At 43.3% G+C, this 26,204-nt stretch overlaps 2 protein-coding genes across 2 annotated transcripts in view; one reads left to right on the top strand and one right to left on the bottom strand.

The window, feature by feature from the left end:
* Positions 1-17,146, top strand: part of LOC124644327 (E3 ubiquitin-protein ligase COP1-like) — a 29,599-nt gene extending 12,453 nt beyond the window's left edge. The window contains exon 4 of the mRNA XM_047183628.1: positions 15,593-17,146. Coding sequence (XP_047039584.1) covers positions 15,593-16,948 — 1,356 coding nt within the window. The 3' untranslated portion in view covers positions 16,949-17,146. The remainder of the gene's footprint in view (positions 1-15,592) is intronic.
* A 968-nt stretch (positions 17,147-18,114) lies between these two features.
* LOC124644213 (serine/arginine repetitive matrix protein 1-like) lies at positions 18,115-22,659 on the bottom strand. The gene is made up of 5 exons (XM_047183462.1): positions 22,306-22,659; positions 21,608-21,694; positions 20,529-21,138; positions 19,544-20,450; positions 18,115-19,381 (listed from the first exon to the last, which is right to left on the bottom strand). The coding sequence occupies exons 1-5, from the start codon at positions 22,521-22,523 to the stop codon at positions 19,194-19,196; spliced, it is 2,010 nt and encodes a 669-aa protein (XP_047039418.1). The 5' UTR covers positions 22,524-22,659; the 3' UTR covers positions 18,115-19,193.
* Positions 22,660-26,204: the final 3,545 nt, after the last annotated feature.

Below are 26,204 nucleotides of genomic sequence, written 5' to 3'. Positions count from 1 at the left end.
GACTGGCGATTATGGTGAGTTGTTGCTGAATCTGATCCGGAGACAGTAAATGTGAATTTATTCTGCCATGGTAAATGTCAGTTACGGTATCTATTAAGTCATCCTGTAAACGTTGTATGTGGGAAATTATAATATTAGCCGACATGAGTGCTGTCAACAAGGAAACTTTTTGTACCGTGGTTTGAATCTCGTTTCGAAACTGGTGCATGTCAGATGTGATACGTTGCATATGTTCAGTGATAGCGATAAAGTTTTTATTCATTACAGCTTCATTTCTTTTTATGATGTTGTTTTCTGCTTCCATTATTGACGTCTGATTTTTGAATAACGAAAATAAATGATCTTCTCTAATTTGTATAAGTTTGATGTCTTTTTCATACCTTTTGGCAAATCTTTCATCCAAGACTCCAAATAAACTATTTGCAACATACCCAACTCCATTAATCAGACCTCTTTTCTTCCTCGACGTTTGTATGTTCGTCAATAAATTGTTACGATGTGTTATTTCTTCCAACTGATGGTACAACTGTGCTGCAATAGATGTGAGCATAGGTTCCTCTCTACACGATTTGTTTATTTGCCGAAGGAAAGACTCTATGTCGACAATGCTCTGCCAATAGGAGGTCATATTATAGAAAACCACCATTTTCCATTGGTCTTGTACAATATTTATGTCAGCAATTTTGTCAAAATACAGAGAGTTCGAATTGTGCAATGACGTCACGTGTACTGTTTGTTGGAGAGAGGGAGTTACGAATGTGAGCAGTAATAGAAGAGTGGTTGCGAGAAAGTTCCGCTTGATTCTTCTCGCAGCTCTTGGTTTTATTTTGTCAGATTCTTGAGTGTTGTCAGATTCTTGAGTGTTGTCAGATTTACATATCGTCTCGTCTTCCTGTACGGGAAGAGGTGATAATTTAATAATTGGCCTTTTCACTGTGCCTGATTTTGTTTTTACAGTCACCACTCGCACATAACCATCTTTTCCGGGATGCAATTCCATTATTCGCCCGAGAACCCATTTTGAAGGTGGCAAGTTGTCTTCTTTTATGAGCACTATATCATTGATGCAAGGGGCCTTCTTAGGAATATTCCATTTGTATCTTGATTGCAATTGTTGTAAATAGTCTGAAGACCATTTTTTCCAGAATTGTTGATGCATATGTTCTGTTAATTGCCATCTTGTTTTTATTCCGCATGCATCATAAACTGTCAGGGGTGAAGACAAAATGTTTCCACCAGTTAAAAAATGTCCTGGTGTAAGATATTCATCTTCTGGATTTTCTGTCATAGCGTAGAGAGGTCTCGAATTTAAACAAGCTTCGATCTGAGTCAAAAGTGTCGAAAATTCCTCATACGTCAATTTTTGTTCTCCTAGAACTCTTTTAAGGTGATGCTTCATACTTTTTACGGCAGCTTCCCACAACCCACCTGCACTAGGCCACGCAGGTGAGTTGAAGTGCCAAGTTATGTTCATGTCAGCTATGTCATTTAAAAAGTGTTCATTGATCATCTGTAAGGCTTCTTGATATTCTTTCTTGATGACACGGGAAGCTCCAACAAAATTCGTCCCATTGTCACTATAAACATGTTTAGGAACGCCTCTTCTAGAACACATCCTCTTAAAGGCGGCGAGGAATGTTGGAGTGCTCAAGTCAGATACGAGCTCCAAATGTACAGCTTTGGTTGCAAAGCACACAAACACTGCGATGTATCCTTTTGTCATTTTTATCCCTCTGCCTTTATTCGCTTTCACATCCACGTGTCCAGTGAAGTCAACACCCGTGTGAGTAAACGGACGTGAAGGTGTCACTCGAGGTTCTGGTAGATTCGCCATCAATTGATTTTTTTGTACGTTACTAAATCTACAACACGTTATACAACGACGAATATGTTTTTTGACTGTTACATATCCGCTTATAATCCAAAACTTCTGTCGTAAATACATCAAGGTAAGTCTAGGACCTCCATGAAGTGTCGTTTTATGTGCCTGGTTAATAAGTAATTCTGTCAGTCTTGATGTTTTCGGAAGTATGATGGGATGTTTGGTGTCGTTTGTCAAGTTTGAATATTCCAGTCTCCCACCAACTCTCAAAATACCTTTCTTATCCAAAAACGGACTCAGTTTAAGTAGACTACTACTGCTTTTTACCGATCCTGTTCGTTGTATTTGTGCAATGTCATCATGGTACTCTTTAACTTGTGTCATCCGAATAAGTATGTTATATGCATTTTCTATTTCAGACGATGTCAGGTAATTATTGTCGTTAATTGTTGGTGACTCATACCTTGCCTTTTTAGTTATACGATACCGAGTATTTGTTATGAAACGCGATACCCAAGACAAGACACGTGCCGCATGAGTAATAGAACTGTATTTTTCTAATATGTTTTCAATAACTTCATATTTTAATTGTGTAGTCATTACTTGGGGATTTCTTTTGATTTCAATCTCCGGGTCTTCTATATTTAGAGTATTTTCTTTAACGTCATCCTTTAGCCACGTAGGTCCCTTCCACCACAATGAGTGCTCTCTCAGCTGGGAAGGGGTAAGGCCTCTAGTTGCACAGTCTGCTGCATTGTCAGATGATTTTGTATGTCTCCATTGTACTGCGGGAATAACGGCTGTAATTTGTTGTGTACGATTTGCCACGAACACATTCCAACGTGACGGATTCCCATGCAACCATCCAATCACCACCATGGAATCTGTCCAAGCATAAGTCTGTGCATGAATTTTATTGATTGCAAAAGTTTGTAAGACCTTTGCAACAAGTTTTGTCAATAGTAGGGCTCCACAAAGTTCTAGCCGTGGTAATGTCAGTTTCTTCTTGGCAGGCGCTAATTTTGTTTTAGCTGCTATAAGTTGTATTGTTGTCTGTTGAAACTCATGTCGGGTTTTGGCATAAATAACACATGCGTATGCCTTTTCTGAAGCATCACAAAATCCATGTATTTCGATGTCAGTTTCTGTTGTACCAATCCATCTCGGTATCTCAAGGTAGTTGATATTGTCCAAGTCATCCCTCAGTAACTTCCACTCTTCCTGGATTTCTTGAGGAACTGTATCATTCCAGCCTATTTCGGTGGACCACACGCGTTGAAATATGAGCTTTGCTTTCAATGTGACAGGCGATAACCAACCAAGTGGGTCAAAAATCTTCGATATATCAGATAACATAGTACGTTTAGTGTATGTCTCGGTTGCGCGATCTATTTTGTTTTGATATGTAAATGTGTCGGTAACCGGATTCCATCTAAGTCCAAGTGTTTTAGTAGAGTCAGCGTTCTTGAAGTCCAATACCGATGGATTTAATTGGTGTTCTGTCAAATGCATTAGTAACTCCGGCGTGTTACTCGACCATTTTCTTAAGTTAAATCCTGCTCCTTTCAACATGTCAATTACTTCCGCTTGTATATTTTTAGCCTGCTCTATGGTATGAGCGCCACTAACTAGGTCATCAACAAATAGGTCATTTTCCAAAATTTTGCCTGCAAGGGGATATTTCTGTGCGTCATCACTTGCTAACTGTTTTATCGTCCTCATTGCTAAATATGGCGCTGCTTTTGTACCATAGGTTACTGTACACAGTTGATATTCTTCCAGCGGTTTCATTAGTTGGTCCCGCCAGACAATTTTTTGCAGATGCTGCTGGTCTTCTTGAAGCATCACCATACGATACATTTTTTCGCAGTCTGCCGTGAATGCAATTTTATATATTCGCCATCTCAGAAGAAGAGACAGGATATCTTGTTGGAGCTTCGGACCACATTCCATCAGATCATTCAGACTGAACCCTGATGTAGTTTTGCTCGACCCATTAAATACAACTCTAAGCTTCGTTGTAGTAGAGTCATTTTTAATCACTCCATGATGTGGAAGTATGCAGCTTACTTTTGTCTTAGTAACACACTTCTTCATGTGACCCATATTAATATACTCGTCGATAAATCGTTTATAATTGTCATATAAAGTGTCATCGTTTTGGAACCTCTTTTCCTGCTGTTTGAACTGAGCCACTGCTTGTGGTTTGCTATCTCCCAGCTTACTTTCAAACCCTTCCTTCATTGGCAACCTTACTTCATATCTTCCACTAGGTAAACGTCGTGTTGTTGTCATGAATAAATTTTCGCAGAATTGATCTTGCTGCGTAAGATTTTTCACTTCAGTGTCAGATGGAATGTCTTCTATCTCCCAATAATTGGCAATGTCTTCTATGTTATTAATGACAACATGACAATTAAATGATGGTGTAATATTTCCCGATAGAATCCACCCCATTTTTGTCTGCTGTGCAATGGGTTCTTGTGGAGAACCTTTTACGAGTCCATTCATTATTATTTCTGAATATATTTTTGCATCTAATAAAACGTCAATCGGCTTCGATATGTTAAATTCCGGATCTGCAAGTGGAAGGTTATTGATATGCTTGTAATGAGCAGTATCAAATGAATTGTTCGGCAAATGATTAATCATTTTTGGCATAATCAGAACATCAGTATTAAATGTATAATCGTCATGAATCGATTTGCACTGAAGGTTAATTTTCCCTTTACATTTGTTTGATAAAGTACCGACGCCAGAGATCGTACCGTCAAAGTGACGTCTGGGTAATCCTAGTCTTTGTGCCGCATTCTCTGTAATCAAGGATATTTGTGAACCCTGGTCGAGAAGCGCTGTCAATTTAATATATTGTCCGTCTTTGCATAACACATGCATTTGAACCGATGGGAGTAATATCTCGTTACTGATGTCCGCTAAGTGATGAACAGTTTGCTGACGCATCTGTTGCTGTTTTCTTGGTGTGAATAGCTTGGTAGAATTTGAGGTCACATCGGGGTTGACGCATGCTTCATGCAATAATGTATTGTGTGCTGCGTTGCATTCTTTACAGCGTTTTGTGGAATTGCAGATATTTTTTTCGTGCACAAATAAACAATTTTTGCACACATTATATTTCGAAACTGTGGAAATGATTATATATGCGGATAACTAACAACTTCTGTCGTAAATACATCAAGGTAAGTCTAGGACCTCCATGAAGTGTCGTTTTATGTGCCTGGTTAATAAGTAATTCTGTCAGTCTTGATGTTTTCGGAAGTATGATGGGATGTTTGGTGTCGTTTGTCAAGTTTGAATATTCCAGTCTCCCACCAACTCTCAAAATACCTTTCTTATCCAAAAACGGACTCAGTTTAAGTAGACTACTACTGCTTTTTACCGATCCTGTTCGTTGTATTTGTGCAATGTCATCATGGTACTCTTTAACTTGTGTCATCCGAATAAGTATGTTATATGCATTTTCTATTTCAGACGATGTCAGGTAATTATTGTCGTTAATTGTTGGTGACTCATACCTTGCCTTTTTAGTTATACGATACCGAGTATTTGTTATGAAACGCGATACCCAAGACAAGACACGTGCCGCATGAGTAATAGAACTGTATTTTTCTAATATGTTTTCAATAACTTCATATTTTAATTGTGTAGTCATTACTTGGGGATTTCTTTTGATTTCAATCTCCGGGTCTTCTATATTTAGAGTATTTTCTTTAACGTCATCCTTTAGCCACGTAGGTCCCTTCCACCACAATGAGTGCTCTCTCAGCTGGGAAGGGGTAAGGCCTCTAGTTGCACAGTCTGCTGCATTGTCAGATGATTTTGTATGTCTCCATTGTACTGCGGGAATAACGGCTGTAATTTGTTGTGTACGATTTGCCACGAACACATTCCAACGTGACGGATTCCCATGCAACCATCCAATCACCACCATGGAATCTGTCCAAGCATAAGTCTGTGCATGAATTTTATTGATTGCAAAAGTTTGTAAGACCTTTGCAACAAGTTTTGTCAATAGTAGGGCTCCACAAAGTTCTAGCCGTGGTAATGTCAGTTTCTTCTTGGCAGGCGCTAATTTTGTTTTAGCTGCTATAAGTTGTATTGTTGTCTGTTGAAACTCATGTCGGGTTTTGGCATAAATAACACATGCGTATGCCTTTTCTGAAGCATCACAAAATCCATGTATTTCGATGTCAGTTTCTGTTGTACCAATCCATCTCGGTATCTCAAGGTAGTTGATATTGTCCAAGTCATCCCTCAGTAACTTCCACTCTTCCTGGATTTCTTGAGGAACTGTATCATTCCAGCCTATTTCGGTGGACCACACGCGTTGAAATATGAGCTTTGCTTTCAATGTGACAGGCGATAACCAACCAAGTGGGTCAAAAATCTTCGATATATCAGATAACATAGTACGTTTAGTGTATGTCTCGGTTGCGCGATCTATTTTGTTTTGATATGTAAATGTGTCGGTAACCGGATTCCATCTAAGTCCAAGTGTTTTAGTAGAGTCAGCGTTCTTGAAGTCCAATACCGATGGATTTAATTGGTGTTCTGTCAAATGCATTAGTAACTCCGGCGTGTTACTCGACCATTTTCTTAAGTTAAATCCTGCTCCTTTCAACATGTCAATTACTTCCGCTTGTATATTTTTAGCCTGCTCTATGGTATGAGCGCCACTAACTAGGTCATCAACAAATAGGTCATTTTCCAAAATTTTGCCTGCAAGGGGATATTTCTGTGCGTCATCACTTGCTAACTGTTTTATCGTCCTCATTGCTAAATATGGCGCTGCTTTTGTACCATAGGTTACTGTACACAGTTGATATTCTTCCAGCGGTTTCATTAGTTGGTCCCGCCAGACAATTTTTTGCAGATGCTGCTGGTCTTCTTGAAGCATCACCATACGATACATTTTTTCGCAGTCTGCCGTGAATGCAATTTTATATATTCGCCATCTCAGAAGAAGAGACAGGATATCTTGTTGGAGCTTCGGACCACATTCCATCAGATCATTCAGACTGAACCCTGATGTAGTTTTGCTCGACCCATTAAATACAACTCTAAGCTTCGTTGTAGTAGAGTCATTTTTAATCACTCCATGATGTGGAAGTATGCAGCTTACTTTTGTCTTAGTAACACACTTCTTCATGTGACCCATATTAATATACTCGTCGATAAATCGTTTATAATTGTCATATAAAGTGTCATCGTTTTGGAACCTCTTTTCCTGCTGTTTGAACTGAGCCACTGCTTGTGGTTTGCTATCTCCCAGCTTACTTTCAAACCCTTCCTTCATTGGCAACCTTACTTCATATCTTCCACTAGGTAAACGTCGTGTTGTTGTCATGAATAAATTTTCGCAGAATTGATCTTGCTGCGTAAGATTTTTCACTTCAGTGTCAGATGGAATGTCTTCTATCTCCCAATAATTGGCAATGTCTTCTATGTTATTAATGACAACATGACAATTAAATGATGGTGTAATATTTCCCGATAGAATCCACCCCATTTTTGTCTGCTGTGCAATGGGTTCTTGTGGAGAACCTTTTACGAGTCCATTCATTATTATTTCTGAATATATTTTTGCATCTAATAAAACGTCAATCGGCTTCGATATGTTAAATTCCGGATCTGCAAGTGGAAGGTTATTGATATGCTTGTAATGAGCAGTATCAAATGAATTGTTCGGCAAATGATTAATCATTTTTGGCATAATCAGAACATCAGTATTAAATGTATAATCGTCATGAATCGATTTGCACTGAAGGTTAATTTTCCCTTTACATTTGTTTGATAAAGTACCGACGCCAGAGATCGTACCGTCAAAGTGACGTCTGGGTAATCCTAGTCTTTGTGCCGCATTCTCTGTAATCAAGGATATTTGTGAACCCTGGTCGAGAAGCGCTGTCAATTTAATATATTGTCCGTCTTTGCATAACACATGCATTTGAACCGATGGGAGTAATATCTCGTTACTGATGTCCGCTAAGTGATGAACAGTTTGCTGACGCATCTGTTGCTGTTTTCTTGGTGTGAATAGCTTGGTAGAATTTGAGGTCACATCGGGGTTGACGCATGCTTCATGCAATAATGTATTGTGTGCTGCGTTGCATTCTTTACAGCGTTTTGTGGAATTGCAGATATTTTTTTCGTGCACAAATAAACAATTTTTGCACACATTATATTTCGAAACTGTTGCCAATTTAACTTCTGGTGACATAGATTCAAATTTGCTGCATTGGTATAACGCATGGTTGGTATTGCACAATACACAATGAAATACGCTAGATGTTCTAGTAAATGCTGTTTTCTTCCCAGGCACATATGATGATTTTTCCTTGTAAGCAAATGATTTAGAATAACCTGGGTTATTCATTGTTGATGTGTTCTTGTCATGTTTCTTTACAGGTTCCAAGGCTGTAAATTTAGCCTCTAAGAATGCAATAGCTTCCTCAAATACTGGTAATTTACGAGGTTCTTTCCTACCTTCCATGTAATCGCTGTATGTGTGCATGTCAAACTTTTTTATCAGCAGATGAACCAGGATAGGATCCCACGTCGTGGTGTCAATTCCTAAATTATGGATGGCGTGAATGCATTCCATAGTAGTATCATGTAATCTTCTCAACTCGTAAGAATTTTGTTTCTGTATATTAGGTTGATTAAGAAATATTTCAATTTGTTTGGTGAATAAAATTTGCTGATTGTTATATCTGTGGTTGAGAATTTCCCAAGCGGTGTCATAATTTTCGGCTGATACATGTAGATGTTGCACTAAACGTTCAGCTTCTCCCTTTAGTTTACCCTTAAGATGTTGCATCTTCTGAGCCTTTGTTAGTAGCTTATTGTCATGTATACCACCTTTAAACAGGTCGAGAAAGGTAGGCCATTGATTGTAATTTCCCGTGAAGACAGGTACCTCCAACTGTGGGGTAGAATGTTGCAGATGTATAGCGGACGACAGCTTGTTGCTTAATTCCCGTTTACTCTTTTTAAATTTGGTTTCGTACTCAGTATATTCCTTTTCATAGAACATATCTGACCCTTCAACTATGTTGTCAATTTTCCAATGCAGAGTGTCAATGTTATTCCATCTCAATTGCAGGTTACGTAATTCATCTTCTATTTCCCATTTGTTACTCAACTGCTCCATCTCAAGGTTTTGGATATACCGCTTGAACGCCTTAAAATTCGTTTTCTGTTCAATGATTAAAGCATTGAGCTTTTCATCTGGTTGCGTACCTTTGTTTTCCTGTCCGCGGTACGAAGTCAACAAGTGAAGTACTTCTTCATACGTACGCTTGGTGTCATCATAGATGTTCTTGACGAAATATTCACTCGTAATATCATCATATTCGACAAGTTTCTGATGATTCATTTCAAATTCACCCCAAAGATTGTGTAGGGTATTCACTCTCGAGGTTATATACTCTGGAGACTTCCTGCCCGCACCATCTTTTTTAAAGTTGATTTTTATAGTCTGGATTGTGGAAATAATATCCTTTTGACGAGTATAAAGAGTTTGCGCTTCCATCTCGATTGTCAGGAAAACTTGTCAAATACCGAAGTAAGAAAAACTTGTCAAATACCGAAGTACAAAAAATAAATGGAACGATCTTACTTGAGATTGTCCAGATGAGAAGGAGATACTTATGGCTGAGATGCTCGATCACTCTTCACACCAGCTGGTGCCAGGCCTGAAGTTGCTGTCAGAAATCACCGTTCACAGATGTGAGCTGCGTCAGTCAATAAGAGTCTGCTGTTGACTCAATATGAATGTCACGGCACTGTACTTTAATGTCACGGCACTGCACTTTTACTGTCACTCTCCTGATTTAAATGTCATTTGCCAGGAGCCACGATGTCACTTGTCAATGTTCGTCAAAAACGCGGTTCGCGATGTCTCGAAGGACCAAAATGTACGGGTTGTGTGACCACGATACATAAGATGTCAATCTCGCGATGAGATGATGTCAGCTAATCAGAGGTGGTTGTTGTCAAGAGGAAACGACCTTTATTAGCGAGTGTCTTTAATTCACTGATCATACAAAATTAACATAAAATAAAGTAATATAAAATGTAGGTCGCGCATGAACAATGCTATGCGATGTCATCAAGATTAAATTATGTATATAAAATAAATGTACGTTCGTCCGTACATATGCGGATCTCGGTCATATGAAACCTGCGCCGAGTGTGTCATCGGAAACATACTACTTACCTCATCACGGTGTCCTTAGAGAAAACGCATTAACAACAAAATTGAGAGTTGTTTTCAACGCTTCGCAGAAGACTTCTAGCGGCTACAGCTTGAACAACTTAATGGAAAAGGGCGCAAACCTACAAAAGGACATCCAAAGTCTCATCCTTAAGTGGCGAACATATAGATATGCTTTTACCACGGATGTTGAGAAGATGTTCCGTTGTCTTTGGCTTTCCGAGGATCAGCAGCACTTGCAGAGGATAATCTGGCGAGACTCACCTACGGAAAATCTGCAAGAATATCAACTATGCACAGTGACGTATGGTACCAAGGCTGCGCCATGGCTTGCTATGCGTACGCTACAACAACTCGCTAGTGACGATGGCTACAAATATCCTGAGGCAGCTCGAACACTTACTACATCCTGTTACATGGATGACGTCATCGCAGGCCACAACAACATCCTAGAGGCACAACACTTGCAACAAACGCTGATTCAACTACTGAAAGGAGCAGGCATGAACTTGCGAAAATGGACAGCCAATGACCCAAAATTACTCGAGAACCTGAGTGAAGAGCAAATTTCGAGCAAACAAACTTTTGATTTCAAAAACGACGAACCTTCCAAAACATTAGGTCTCACCTGGAATCCGAACAGTGATACTTTTCACTTTAGTTGGCCAGTGACATACCACAAGCGTCAAACGAAAAGATCTTTGCTCTCCGATATCTCAAAGTTTTATGATCCGCTGGGTTGGCTGTCACCTGTAACAGTAACAGCAAAATTACTCTTCCAAAGGGTCTGGATGAGCAAACTAGCGTGGGATGATGAAGTTCCCTGTGACATTGCAGCCGAATGGAAGAAACTTAGGACAGATCTATCTACTATTCAAAACATGTCACTAAACAGATGGATTCGCAGTACGCAAAACCGAGTTGAACTTCTTGGCTTTTGTGATGCAAGCGAGAAAGCTTACGCCTGTGTAATTTACAGTCGAGTGCTGAACGAACACAACCTCCCCGTCATAACATTACTAACAGCCAAGACAAGGGTTGCACCCATGTCACAAAAACTTACCCTGCCTCGTCTTGAACTCTGTGCTGCGCAACTATTGGCAAATCTGATGGCGAAAACCAAGGAAGCATTTGTGGAATATGATATCTCCGTCCAAGCCTGGTCAGACTCGCAAGTTGTATTGGCATGGATTCAGGGCGACGCTACAAGATGGGAAGCGTATGTCACGAATCGAGTCACGAAGATCAAGCGCATAATTCCTGCAAACGAATGGCATTATGTTAGATCGGAACAGAATCCAGCAGACTGTGCTTCAAGAGGGCTCTTGCCAACTAAACTACTCAACTTCAACTTATGGTGGCAAGGACCTGACTTTTTGACTGAACAACAAAACTCAAAAGACAGTCTCTGCGTATATACAACCAATATAGGATGTACCTATTGCACCAAAACAGCTATTTCAACGCATCAAAATGAACATTTAATAACTACATTATTGAATAAATGTAGTTCATTGACACGAATAACTCGAGTCATCGCGTGGATTCAACGCTTTATTACAAACATGCGCAACAAGACGAAATCCGACACCGCGCACTTAACAACAAGCGAAATAAACGCAGCGACTAGAAGTATAGTCCTGCATGTGCAGCGAGTGGAGTTCGAATCTGAACAAAAACAAATTACGCAAGGTGAAACTGTATCCAAGAGTAGTACCATTTATAAACTGAATCCATATTTAGATGCTACAGGAATTATTCGTGTAGGAGGCCGTCTGAAGAACTCTATTTTACCGCCAGAGATGAAGAATCCTATTATCATACCATATAAAGGACGCTTCACTCAACTTTTGATAGCACAAGCCCACACCAATACGTTACATGGTGGACCTCGCCTAACGTTGATGTACATCAGGCAGCGATATTGGATTGTCAGTGGGAATCGAGCTGTGAAAGCGGAACTACGAAAATGCATACGTTGCCATCGCTTTAACAAGGCCGAAAACCATCAGGTGATGGGTGACTTACCGCAATACAGAATAACACCTTGTCGACCTTTTACTCATACAGGGGTCGACTTTACAGGACACGTTGACGTCAAGCTTAGTAAAGGCAGAGGTGTCCGAACAACAAAAGGCTACATTGCCATTTTTATTTGTATGGCTACGAAAGCCGTACATATTGAACTTGTTTCGGATCTTAGCACTGAAACTTTTCTTGCCGCGTTTCAAAGATTTTGCGCGAGACGGGGTACCCCCAAGCACATGTACTCAGACTGCGGTACCAATTTTGTTGGCGCTGCACAGGTGCTTAGGCAGGAATTTGTTAACTTCAAACAACTGCTTATGACATCGGACGTGCTGCACAAGCTTGTCGACCTGGAAGTTGAATGGCATTTCAACGCACCAGCTTGGCCAAGTGCTGGTGGACTGTGGGAAGCTGCTGTCAAGTCGATGAAACACCATCTGCGGCGGGTGTTGGGAGAACAAAAATTGACCTACGAAGAGTTTACAACGCTCTTGGCAAAGATAGAAGCTTGCCTGAATTCGCGGCCACTTTGCCCTCTTACTGAAGACCCGGAGGAGTTCAACCACTGCCTGACTCCAGGTCATTTTCTCACAGGAAGCCCAACGATGTCATTGCCCTTATCAGATTACAACAACGTAAACCACATCGACCTCCGTCGTAGATGGCAACTGATAGAGCACATGTTCCACCAATACTGGAAAAATTGGTCAAATGAATATCTTACAACATTGCAATCCCGAAGCAAGTGGAACAAACCGACGACAAACATCAAACAAGGCGACATTGTACTGGTGAAGGACAACAATCTTCCGCCAGCCAAGTGGGCTTTGGGACGAGTTTTAGAGACTCATCCTGGAGCTGACGGCTATGTTCGCGTCACAACCATAAAAACACAGTCTGGAATCATTAAACGTCCTGTGGTGAAATTGTCACCCCTGCCACTAGCGACAGAAATTGAACCAGAAACCCAACATGATTCTCAAACCGCATCTAAAATAGCTTCAGAGAGCAAAGGTCGGAAGAAAGGACAGAAATGTATCTCAACGTTATTAATTACAATGATATCGTTGTTTACATTTATGTCGGGATCATATTGCGCCATTGACGGCACGCGCCGAGTGCCGGGCGCTCACATAACAAACTTAGAAACTGAGCGGCCCGTATATTATGATGAGATCGGCAGAATGCAGACAATGCAAGGCGAGTGGATTCTCATTATGTATTACAATTTAACAAACTACTGGGAAGGAAATCGTCGTATTGAATCTTACTTTAACCATTTGAAAGATGTTTGCCAACAGACAAAGTTGTATCTTTGTGGAACAACCATAGAACAGCTAGAACATGAAATGGAGATTCTCAACTATTACAACTACATATAGAAGATAAACCCACATAAACACCTAAGCCAGAGGATGAAACGAGGCTTAGTAGATGGAGTCGGCTACTTGGCTAACAGTTTATTCGGAATACTGGACCAACGCTTTGCCGAAAAATACGAAAATGACATTCAGTCTCTCCAGAACAACGAAGACTACTTATTGGAATTAATAAAAAATCAGACAAGTATTGTCAAACTTGAGAATGATGTTTTGAAGAAAAGCGAGGAGAATATACAGCGCCAGTTCAAGTTGATTGACAGCTTTGTGAATCAAACAAACTTGAACTTAGCCTCGATTGAGTCTGAGATACAAATACTCTCAGCCACTTCATACATAAACTCTGCTGCATTCACAACATATCTCCTTATCAACAACTTAAGAACCTTTCAAGAAATGTTGTTCAACACTTTAACCAACATCTACCAAGGTCATCTGGATGTGCATTTGATTACTCCAGTTCACCTCATCGAGCACCTTAATGAGATATCCGGAAGTCTTCCCAAAACTGTTTCATTGCCAGTTAAGAATTATAAGGACAATATTAAGGATTTTTACAAACTAATAAACGTGAAAGCTAGAGTGACAGACACGTATTTTATCTTTGAAGCTCACATACCGCTCGTCTCCAATGCTGACTTCACAATATACAAAGCCATAGCCTTACCTATGAAAACCAATACAACGGTTTATGTCCGGTTATCGTCAGACTACATTGCTGTGAATCTTAAAACTAATACTTTTATCTCCTTAACAGAAGATGATTTGAAGCAATGTTTGCAACAAAATCCAAACAGCTATTTGTGTAAGAATGTTCCGTCCTACAATCTGCATAGTAGGCACGCACCATGTGAAGCCAAACTGCTATCGCAGCACAACATTGCGCCGTGTGACATCGAGCGCGCGGAGTGTAAGGACGAGTGGATCCAGTTACACACATCGAACAGCTGGTTGGCAACTTGCTGTGACGTATGTGCATTACGTACGCTTTGCGATAGTGACATCACATCGTACACCATAACAACTACAAGTATAGTCGCAATCACTGAAGACTGTCTGCTGCAGGCCAAGGATTTGACTATTTATGCTCACCGTCAGTACAGCAGCTCCGTGAAGATGGATTATGAGCTACCAGTCTCAATTCTAGACACTTCAATAAACAAGGTTGTCAACTTAACTTACCGCTATGTTGGACCACTCCAAGATACATCAACGAGCAAAGATGTGAAGAGAGTCGCTGACAAGATTGAAACTCTGATAGAACAGGAGAATCAAAAACCAACAACAATTTCCAGTCATGATGTCCATCAATATGCTATCAGCTATCTACTAGTGGCATTTGCTTTGGTGACTCTGTTTGTGGTGTTTGGGAGAAAACGTTGCCGCCGGAATAAAACACAGCCACAAAATTTGCCTAATGGACAACATCATGATGACATTGAACTACAGATTATCCGCAAATGTCAGGACAACTGTCAGAAGGAAAATGCTGCAACAGAATCAACGAGCCATCACCTTTCATCGGAACCTCAACCTGGATCTTCTCGCGGAACGTACAGAACGGGAACAAGAAACGTTGCGTTCAACTTTGATTAATTTCTTGCTTTGTGATGGCTTCTCCTTCTCTCTTCTTTTCTCTTGTATTTTTATTATCTTTTTGGGGTGGCAAGATGTACAGTCTTCAACTGTACATGTACGTCATGCGTTTGCTGATGCAGCAGATGCGTCACGTTCTTTTATTTCATAACAATAATTATAACTGTTTATTATAAATAACTTAGTGCAATTTTAGCAACGATAGAGTAAGGAGTCGCCAACTATAAACTTTGTGTATTTTTATATTTACGTAATAAACTAACTTCAGTGATTTCTTCTCTTTGCACTCAACCAACTTAACAACAACCATCAACCATTCTACAATCAGCAAATTGTACCTAACCGTACAGCCATATTTTTTTAAACATTTTTATCTTTTTTTTGAGATACGTCACATTGTTATAGGACGTGGGGCAATTTTGATCCATCTTCTTTTTCATCAAAATAGTCATTATATGAAACATTATAACAGTTAAAGTGGGGTCTACCCCAAGGAAGTGTTTTTGGTCCAACCTTGTTTTGTGGTTTCAGTGTTACTTCGCTCACCGGGCGGATGAGCTGTACTTCCCCGGCTCGTCGTCCGCCACACCCGCGCCCCCCGCCTTCCCCACCCCCGAGAGCACGGGGCCAGGCAGCGCAGGGCCCGCAAGTGCTGCAGGCGGCAGCCCACTGGGCCCCGCCGCGCCCGACGCCGACCACGTGCCGCAGGGGCCCGAGCCGCGCGCCTCGCAGCACGGCGGCGACCAGCGCGCGCCCGACGACGCGCCGCCCGGGACGCAGGGCCCGGCGGCGCAGGGGCCGAGCGCGGGGCCGCAGGGGCCCGAGGCGGAGGGCGCGCGGGCGGCGCTGCGGCCGCGGGGGCTGGACGCGTTCCGCGAGGACCTGCTGGCCTTCACGCGGTACCGCGCGCTGCGCCCGCTCGCCACGCTGTCGTACTGCAGCGACGCCATCAACTACTCCACCATCGTGTCCACCATCGAGTTCGACAAGGACGACGAGTTCTTCGCCATCGCCGGCGTCACCAAGCGCATCAAGGTGTTCGAGTACGAGAGCGTGGTGCGCGACTGCGTCGACGTGCACTACCCCTGCGCAGAGATGCAGTGCAGCCACAAGATCTCCTGCGTGTCGTGGAACGCCTACCACAAGAACGTGCTGGCGTCGGCCGACTACGAGGGCACGGTGGCGGTGTGGGACGCGGGCACAGGACAGAGGACACGCGCCCTGCACGAGCACGACAAGCGCTGCTGGTCCGTGCACTTCAACCGCGCCGACGTGCGGCTGCTGGCGAGCGGCTCGGACGACGCGCGCGTCAAGCTGTGGGCGCTGAACGCCGAGCGGTCCGTGGCCACGCTGGAGGCCAAGTTCAACGTGTGCTGCGTGCGCTTCAACCCGCGCTCGTCGTGCCACCTGGCCTTCGGCTCGGCCGACCACTGCGTGCACTACTACGACCTGCGGGCGCCGCGCGAGCCGCTGGCCGTGTTCCGCGACCACCGCAAGGCCGTCTCCTACGTCAAGTTCCTGGACGCGCGGACGCTGGTGTCGGCCAGCACCGACTCCGCGCTCAAGCTGTGGCGCGTGGAGTCGCCGCGCTGCGTGCGCAGCTTCACGGGCCACGCCAACGAGAAGAACTTCGTGGGGCTGGCGACGGACGGGCGCTACGTGGCGTGCGGCTCCGAGAACAACGCGCTGTACGTGTACTACGCGGGGCTGTCGCGGCCGCTGCTGGCCTACCGCTTCGACGCCGTGCGCGGCTTCCTGGAGCGCGAGCGGCGCGACGAGGAGCCCTCCGAGTTCGTGTCGGCCGTCTGCTGGCGCCGCGACGCCGCCTCGCGCGTGCTGCTGGCCGCCAACTCGCAGGGCACCATCAAGGTGCTGGAGCTCGTCTAGCTCGGCCGCCCCGTGCTGTCACTCCCACTTCAAATCCTCTATATTTTTAATAAGACTTTTATTCTGTCTGCGATAGTACTGTAAGTAGCGATGTGGCGGGCAGTGTACGCTACGTGTATGTGTAGCAGTGTCGGACTCGTGCCAAACTGTAGCATAGTGTATATGTGTCGCGCAGTAAAGTGTCCCTTACCACTCCCACACAGAGTTTCAATTATACCCAACACCCTCCAATCCACGCAACAATTTTATAAAGCTGTTTGCTTGAATGCGTTAAACTCAGGATCTAATGGCTGGTAAAATAAATATTTAGTAACTTTTCATCCCACCTCATCGAAAAAATTACTAAATGCAAAAAAAGAAAATGGCGCGCACATATTATGAGTATCAAAATGCAAAAGAAGTACCTATTAAATTTTACTAATTTGAAAACTCAGTTTAAAAATAAAAACAACGATAAAAATCTATCTAAAAACCTATAATAAAAATTGCGTACTCAGCTGAATCCGGTTAGACTGGAAGCCGACCCCAACATGATTGGGAAAAAGGCTCGAAAGATGATGAATTAGTTGAATGATTATTTTAAGCAGTTGTCTATTTGTTTAAAAATTCTCATCAAGATTGTGACAAATGGAGTATTACCATAGTTTTACACACGATGTTCTAACTAAATTCAAATCACTTTGCCGCTCTAGCTAGAGGATAAAAGCGGATTTTGCACTCAGATATCAAACTGTAAAACTACACTCTCCGAGATGGTGGAATGAAAAATGATTTCAGTGTTAGATAGCCCATTTATCACGGGAGACCTACTTCTTGTCTGGGTACATAAATAGTTCCCATTGGCCGCAGTTATGTACAACGGAACAACGGGAAACAGCCAATATTGTACGCAACCACGCGTACCACTATAGTTTCGTCTTCACACAACAACTACAAAAATAGTGTATACTCGTATGCATTTGAATACAATGAGGCTTCTTTCATTTTGGACGATATGAGTAAACAACAGAAATGGCAGTATTTCTATATGGCCATTCTATCATCTAGGGGGGGGGGGGAGGCGTAAGTAGTTCGACGCCTCCCCCCATCTATTCTCTCTCACCTATTGCCGTCCGTCACCCCGTGACGCGAGTCATTGAAAAATAACCACGAAATAAAACAGCAGGTATACAATAAACGATTTATTAGAAAATATCTTCATAATCTTTGAACAAGTCTCAACTTAACGTACTTAATACAATCAGTGTGCTTACAACAGACGAGTGGTGAAGTACATCAGTGCCAGAGCATTGCGCCAGTCCTTCACGCAGTGTGACAGCAGGCCACAGTGCTAGATAACACACTTAAACATAACATATTGACTACAAGTTAGAGGCTTGCTCGAGTCTTACCACCGTTCGAAAGGGAGGAGTCTGTGTCACTGACTACAAAACATATGCAAACACTTGGAAGATTTACACATTTACTTATAGACCTTAGTTCCTTGAAGCTACATACAGATACACGAAAAACAGATCAATAAATACAAATTAAAATAAAGGTAATGACTTACATGTGACAGTCGTACAGTCAACGTCAGGTCAGTGGTAACAGTTTTATAGGAAAATCGTACTTATTACTATTGAGTTAAGGTGCATGACAGTTACCACTGATGTGCGGTCTACAGTACCTACGCAGCAGACAATAAACATATCTTTATCTATGTAGATGTAGTAGACAATAGGTATCCAGCTCACTCATACACGGCTGTTCACTATTCACTGATTTTGGCACACAGGCTTATTTAAATGAAACTTAGCACACCAGAAGTGTTCTAAGTTGATATGCAACTGATCTATATAATGCACTGTTCATATTGAGTATGACGAGATATATTTATACATGAATGTCGTACAACACTGCTCACTTACAAACGTTACATTACTCTGACGTATCACTCACTTATAAAAAAATAGTATTTACAGTTCTCGCCAAATAACTTTGCCGCTCCGGAGTTGCCTACTACTGACTTCACGTAACTCAAAATGTAGGAACAAAACACTTGGCTAGCTTCGGAGCGTCAGTTATCTGCCGAGGGCCGAGTATTAGCATCCACTTGTTATTCAGTCACGGTACTGGTTACAAGACATTCCTCAGTTTGTGTCACCTCAAGCACTTCAACACCTTTCTCCCAATAACTTAGTTTATAGCACTGTTGTCGGAACAGCGCGGCGTCTACAACATGATATGTGTGCAGTCAGCTGCGTCAGACGTTCCGGTTGGGGTTGAACAGGCGCCGCGATCGCCCCCCGCGCGGGGAGGGGGTGGTGCCACCAGGAGAGGGGGATGGCGCGGGGGAGGAGTCCGTGCTGGAGGCGGCGCGGGGGGCGTGGCGTGCTGCGAACTGACGCGTCATCTCCGAGTAGCGCGGCGAGCGACGCAGCGTGCGGGACTCTGAACAAACGGACATGTTATTACACAAGATTGACATTAGAAGATACTGACAAGAATAGGAAAATCTTTATTTTTGTATTGTTCTACTCAGCAAATTCAAAAATGTTTAAAAACAAGCAAACATACGACTAAATGTTTAAGAGAACAGTAACAGCGACATACCAGTCTGTACTTCTTTCTTAATAGTAGTAACCGCCGCAGGCGCAGCTTGCGCCTTGCTGGGGGCGGCAGCGGCGGCGGGGGCGACGGGTGTGGGCGGCGAGGGGGGCGGGCGGGGGCGGACGCTGGACGCGCCGCGCTCCGCCTCCTTGAATATGGAGTTCCTACGCTTCTCCGCCTTGCTGCTCTTGGTGACGCCGGTGGCGGCGGCGGCGCGCAGCCGGCTCTCGTGCGCGGGCGGCAGGCGCAGCGCGGCGAGCGCGGGCAGGATGTAGCGCAGGTAGCGGTTGCGCAGCGAGTGCCACGTGCGCGGCCGCCCGGCGAGGCGCGGGAACTGCGCCTGCAGGTCGCGCCACAGCGCGTTGCCGTTCACCAGCGACGCGCGCGCGCCCACCGACACCCACGACACGATGGCGTGGTCCTCCAGGTTTGAGTACTCCGCCCGCTTCGAGCCGCACGGCCGCTTGCTGATCACGTGTGTGCGCGGCGCGGGCGTCACCTTGCTGCCGTCCCGCCACTCGTCGCTGTCGCTCGACGCGGCGCCGTTGAGCTTGGGTTGGACGGTGACGTCACCAGCCCCGCGGACGGACTTGCTAGGTGAGTGCTTGGCGCCGTTAAGCTTGGGCGCGGTGACGTCACCGGCGCCGTGCGTTGCCTTACTGGGCGAGTGCTTGGCGCCGGTGCTGCTGCGCGTGAGCCGCGCGTCGTCCGCGGGGGGGCTGCGCGGCGGGAGGGGGCGGGGGACGCGCTTGGCAGACGCGCTCGCTTCTGTCTTGGTAGTACGGACGGGGGGGCTGCCGAGTGGGGCGCGGGAGGGGCGGGCTGTTTGCTTAGCGGGAGAGCTCGCTTCATTCTTACTGCTACGTTCAGTTCGGGCTTTCTTTGGAGAAGGAAGCTGTTCCTTGTTTTCCTACAAGTTGAAAAATATTATTTAAAAAATGATTTTGCAATTGTTTTTTTCTGAAATATTTAGTCGACGATTGGTTACCTTGTCGGCGTCGGTGGAGTCGCTGGGGTGGCGGCGGCGGCGCGCGGGTCCCGGCTCGGCGGGCGAGGCAGCAGGCTCGGCGGGCGCGAGGCCGAGGCGCGCGGCGAAGTGCGGCAGCGCGGCGTCGCGGCGCTCCTGCAGCAGGCGCTCGAGGCGGGCGCAGCGCCGCAGCTCCACCAGCGGGTTGATGGCGTAGAACAGCGCGCACTTGTAGGCCGCGTCCGCGTCGAAGCGCGCCAGCGCCGACGGCCGCGAGCGCGCCACGAACCCGCGCAGCGCCGCCACGTCGCCGTCCGAGATCACCAGCTCCTTCACCGCGCCCCCTCCACCCGCGCCGCTCGCGTACTGCGCCAGCGGCCGCTCGTCCGACAGGCTCGAGTCGGTGACGGGCGCGGGGCGGGGCGCGGGCGGCGCGGGGGCGAGCAGCGCGGTCACCTCGGACATGGTGTTGCGGAGCGCGCGGCGCGGGGGGGGCGGGCTCGGCTCCTCGGAGCTGGAGGGCGGCGCGGGGGCGGGCGGCATGTTGATGTTGAGGCTGCGCTCGGTGGTAGCGCACTGCGTGGCCGCCTCGCGCCGCCCGGGCGCCGCGGGCAAGGGGGGCTCCACACAACTGCAATATGGAGTGACTCTAACTACTAAGACTTATGCCTATCGCATCATTTATGTTTGTAACTAATTACATTTGAAAAGATCAATAACTTGTGCTTGTCTCATTTTTATAATAGTATACACAAGAATATCAAACTGAGAGTAAATAATGTCTACAACTCACAAATTGTGAATATTTTCCATGCTCGCTTATGAATACCAATACAAGTAAATTAAAATATACAAGGCTGTCCTAATAGCTGCTATTTACTTGAATTACTTGATTGTGCATTACAGTAGTAAAATATTGTATTATTCATATTCAAACAGCAATTAGAACTGCTTAGTGTAGGGTAGGTAGGTAATCACAATACATTCACTTTAGAAACTAATATATTGCCAGGACATCAATATAACAAATACACATGTAAGCACAGCACAGTAATGTCCATCATCCAGTGAACCTCCGGTCACACTGGTGGCATAGTTACCCGTTGTGGTGCATGGAGCAGTGACAGTGCGGCACCGGCCCTCGCCTCGCACGCGGCCTCAGCTTGATGCCACTCACGGGGGACATCCTGCCGGCACGAGCATAGCATTACATTCATACTGTCTGTGCACTACATCAGACACTTATCATTATAATAATAAGTATTAGAAACATGAAATGTTTGTCATTATGATACTTGTTGACCTGAAGCTTTACACAGACCAGCATAGGTAGAGATAAACAACACAGTGATTAGTTGCAGTAAGATTATAAGCACAGCTTGTTCTCATAGGAGCGACCTGCTTTACACATCACATGCTACACAATACTGTATTACTCTGTATATCATCAACTAGATTGTTGTATGTAATGCTACAAGGCAATAACTACAACATGTTATCTTTATAGCTGCGAGCACAGATATCACACTGATGTGGCAAACCGTCACACAAAGCATTCTCAGCAATGTGGACTGAGCTCCTGTGTGACATGTCAAGTGAGCCGCAGTTCACCTAGTAGACATCCGCACACAGATTATACACAACAGGTGCTGCTTACTAACACACATGATGTGACCGGGCCCTCTCATAATGCAATACAATCACTACAAAACCAGTCGCGATCACTTGTGTGGAGAAACCAATCTAGACGCTCATTCAACATTTTGGGCGGGAAAACTGATAGGTGGGGTTTGTTTACCTGAGCTGTGAGAGGCGCGGGCCGTCGGCGGCGGCGCCGGGGCGGCCGGCCGCCAGCGCCGCCAGCGCGCGCAGCACGGCGCGGCGCCGCGCGACCTGCAGCCGCCCGCGCCGCACGAACACGAAGCGCGCGCGCCGCCGCCAGCCCGCCACGCAGCCCGCCGCCACGTCCAGTTCGCGCCACGACCCCGCGCCCCACACGTAGTACCGGGCCGCCATCTCACCGCCCAGGCACACTCACCATCACTTGATCACTTCACTACAAACACACAACGCACAAACACTTTCCACTACAATCCACATCCAATCCGAAACATACGATGCCGCACGCTGACAGCAGAGAGTTTGACGTTGACAGAAAGACATCAAATGTCAAATAAACAACAGATTATCAAAAGATTAAAGATTATTGAAAGAAACACAACGAGTAAACAAACTTAATACGACTTTTTGCACAAAAATATTAAGGAACAAAACGACTGCCTAAAATTATGATTTAATTGAACAAGTAAGTAACTATTATTATTGTATTTAGATTATTTTCACGACTGATATTTCATAATAATCTCTTTTCTCTAGGTAATATTATCAGATACCTGCTAGAAAACATTAACTTGAGGTGGTTTACAAATAACTTTTTACAATATCTTATCTTAATAATAAATATAGATACAACATAAAACTAACTAATACAAGCTGTTGATTTGCATCCGTGCCATATTCAAGGAGGTAATTATGCTAATGATTCTCGACCCAAATCAATAAAAAAATTGGTACGTAATTTTTTTTCTTTAATTTTTTTTCGGAATTCCGTAAATGTCATCTAGCCTTATTTAAACTTGGCGCGTTTGTTACTGGCGTTAAAACCGTGCTGCACCCTCACACAAACGCAAACACAAAGCATACGCAACGATCACTCATAAATTTCATTCATAAAATTGGATTACTTCGGAAATACCATGACATTACAATGACAAAAAAACCGGCCAAGTGCGAGTCGGACTCGTGCACGAAGGGTTCCGTAAATTACAGTTAAATCAACCTATCTCAAAAACTATAAGAGATACTTTGATCAAACCAAAAATCGTTGAAAAAGTTAATTAGCATGCATCACCTCTATTTTTTTTAGAATTTTATACCCCGTAGTTATAAAAATAGAGGGGGGGGGGACATACTTTTTACGACTTTGAGAGCTGATATCTCAAAAACCGTTCACTTTAAGAAAAATGTTTTTTAGAAAACTTTATATCATTTTAAAAGACCTTTCCATTGATACCCCACACGGGTATGTACATCGAAAAAAAAATTTCATCCCTCAGTTACATGTATGGGGGGCCCCACCCCCAATTCTTTTTTTTACTATTTAGTGTCATATTTTTGTAGCGGTTCATACAACACATATTCCCATCAAATTTCATCACTGTAGTACTTATAGTTTCCGAGTAAATCGGCTGTGACAGACGGACAGACGGACAGACGGACAGACGGACAGACGGACATGACGAAACTATAAGGGTTCCGTTTTTGCCATTTTGGCTACGGAACCCTAAAAAGCAGTGCATATTAGTTATTTCCCATCTACTGTAATTCCAATCGATTATTTACGTATTGTATGTCCTCCTCCTGAACTATGGCACGAATGCAAATCAACACCTTGTATATGTTACCGTAAGATTACAAACATCGTTAGATTACAATCTATCTCGAGAGATTGCAAACTGTCGAATTATTGTGAACCGTAACATCTGATTGCAATTTAACGCATTATTTTTCGCTATATTATAATCTATCGATGAGAAATTGTCAAATTGTCAACTGTCCGAAAGCTCTCTCTGATTGGTCAGTCTTTTTGTAAGATCGACCAATCACGACCAGCCGTTCTGTTCCCATGGAGTTCCCGTAGAGTTAGGAATGAAATAGAGGTGTCAGTTAAATAAAATAAATGCTCTTCAAAAATTCTTCAAGTATTAAATTTATATAAAAATAACTCTTATAAAAATACAGTTAGGTATTTTGTCTTCAAATACAAACTAATATTTAAAAATAAAATAAAAGGGGTGCTAATTAAACAGGCTTCTTTTTAATATCATTATTCGCCCCCAAAAATGTATGTTGCCTTCTAAATTACTAAGTCAGCCACAATTAATAAAGCGTCGAGCATCTAAATAATACTATCTTAGCCACGAGTTATCTTCCACTCTAAATACAACTCAGCATGGTGGTTATTTTTTTGCATCTAAATTTGTAGCATGCATTCTAAAAGTAAACTTCTTAAATACTATTAAATGACATCATAAAAATATTTATTTACCTTCTAATTTTTTTACTCGTACCTACTGAGTTTTTTGTTTAAAAAAAAATCGGTAAAAAAACTTTTAAGTTAAACGGTTTTATCTTATCTGCACTGAAAACTAGAAAATAAAAAAATAGTTACTTACCTGTCAACCTACGTAGGTGGTCCCGGTCATATTAAACTAAAATAAAAACGTGGGGCCCATTAACTATTGCTGTAGTACTTTCTTCTAGAGGTATAATAGGTGTGGATTGCATCGACTTACTATAATCGTAACTGGAGATTTTGACAATCAATAATCAGCCGTAGCGGCTTCACCAGCGAACGCCGAGCTCATAATCTACCAAAGTATAAAGATATGCTTTGCCATAGGTAGGATTTCACAGGGGCCCCACGTTTTTATTTTAGTTTAATATGACCGGGACCACCTACGTAGGTTGACAGGTAAGTAACTATTTTTTTATTTTCTAGTTTTCAGTGCAGATAAGATAAAACCGTTTAACTTAAAAGTTTTTTACCGATTTTTTATTTTCTAGTTTTTAGTATTTAATGAAAATGCGTACCGAATATTCCTCATTCTATCTAATTCATTTAGTGTATCATTATTACACGGTCTCTTACCTGACAATTTATTACAATCTAATTCCTCAATACATAGCCCTTCCAGATACTTTTTTTTTAACAACCCCAAAAATCATCACATGACCTCTCCTGCTGTGGGTCAGCAGCGGTGAGGGAGTGTCAGACTCTTGACTAAAAACCGTTTTGTTCCGTCGTAGGCCTTTTATGTACCAGGGCCGCGGTAACTCTTTCGAACAATCTCGCAGCCCAGGCAGGCCTTGGCCCTGTTGGGCCCCGCTGGAGTTACTGACAGTTTTCTACTTGTGAAGCCCTTTCATTTGATACCCGTATTGGTGGGATTGATAAAAAATTGTTATCAGCCATTTGGTAGCGGCGGCCATCTTAGATTTCAATTTTGCATAGTAAATTGTATTCTACTTGTTGAGACCTTTCATTTGATACCCATGTTGATGGGATTGATAAAACCTACGTTATCCGCCATTTTGTAGCGGCCGCCATCTTGGATTTAATTTTTTATAGTATATTGTATTCTGTTTGTTGAGCCCTTTCATTTGATACCCATATTGATGGGATTGATAAAACCTACGTTATCCGCCATCTTAGATTTCAATTTTGCATAGTAAATTGTATTCTACTTGTTGAGACCTATCATTTGATACCCATGTTGATGGGATTTATAAAACTTAAGTTATCCGCCATTTTGTAGAGGCCGCCATCTTGGATTTTAATTTTATATAGTACATTGTATTCTACTGGTTGAGAACTTTCATTTGATACCCATATTGATGGGATTGATAAAACCTACGTTATCCGCCATTTTGTAGCGGCCGCCATCTTGGATTTCATTTTTTATAGTAAATTGTATTCTACTTGTTGAGTCCTTTCATTTGATACCCATGTTGATGGGATTTATAAAACCTAAGTTATCCGCCATTTTGTAGAGGCCGCCATCTTGGATTTTAATTTTATATAGTAATTGTATTCTACTGGTTGAGAACTTTCATTTGATACCCATATTGATGGGA

The sequence above is a fragment of the Helicoverpa zea genome, chromosome 29 (assembly GCF_022581195.2).
Source record: "Helicoverpa zea isolate HzStark_Cry1AcR chromosome 29, ilHelZeax1.1, whole genome shotgun sequence".
Taxonomy (NCBI): Eukaryota; Metazoa; Arthropoda; class Insecta; order Lepidoptera; family Noctuidae; genus Helicoverpa; species Helicoverpa zea.
Note: the sequence above shows the minus strand (reverse complement) of the source record. Positions and strands in the feature narration are given on the sequence as shown.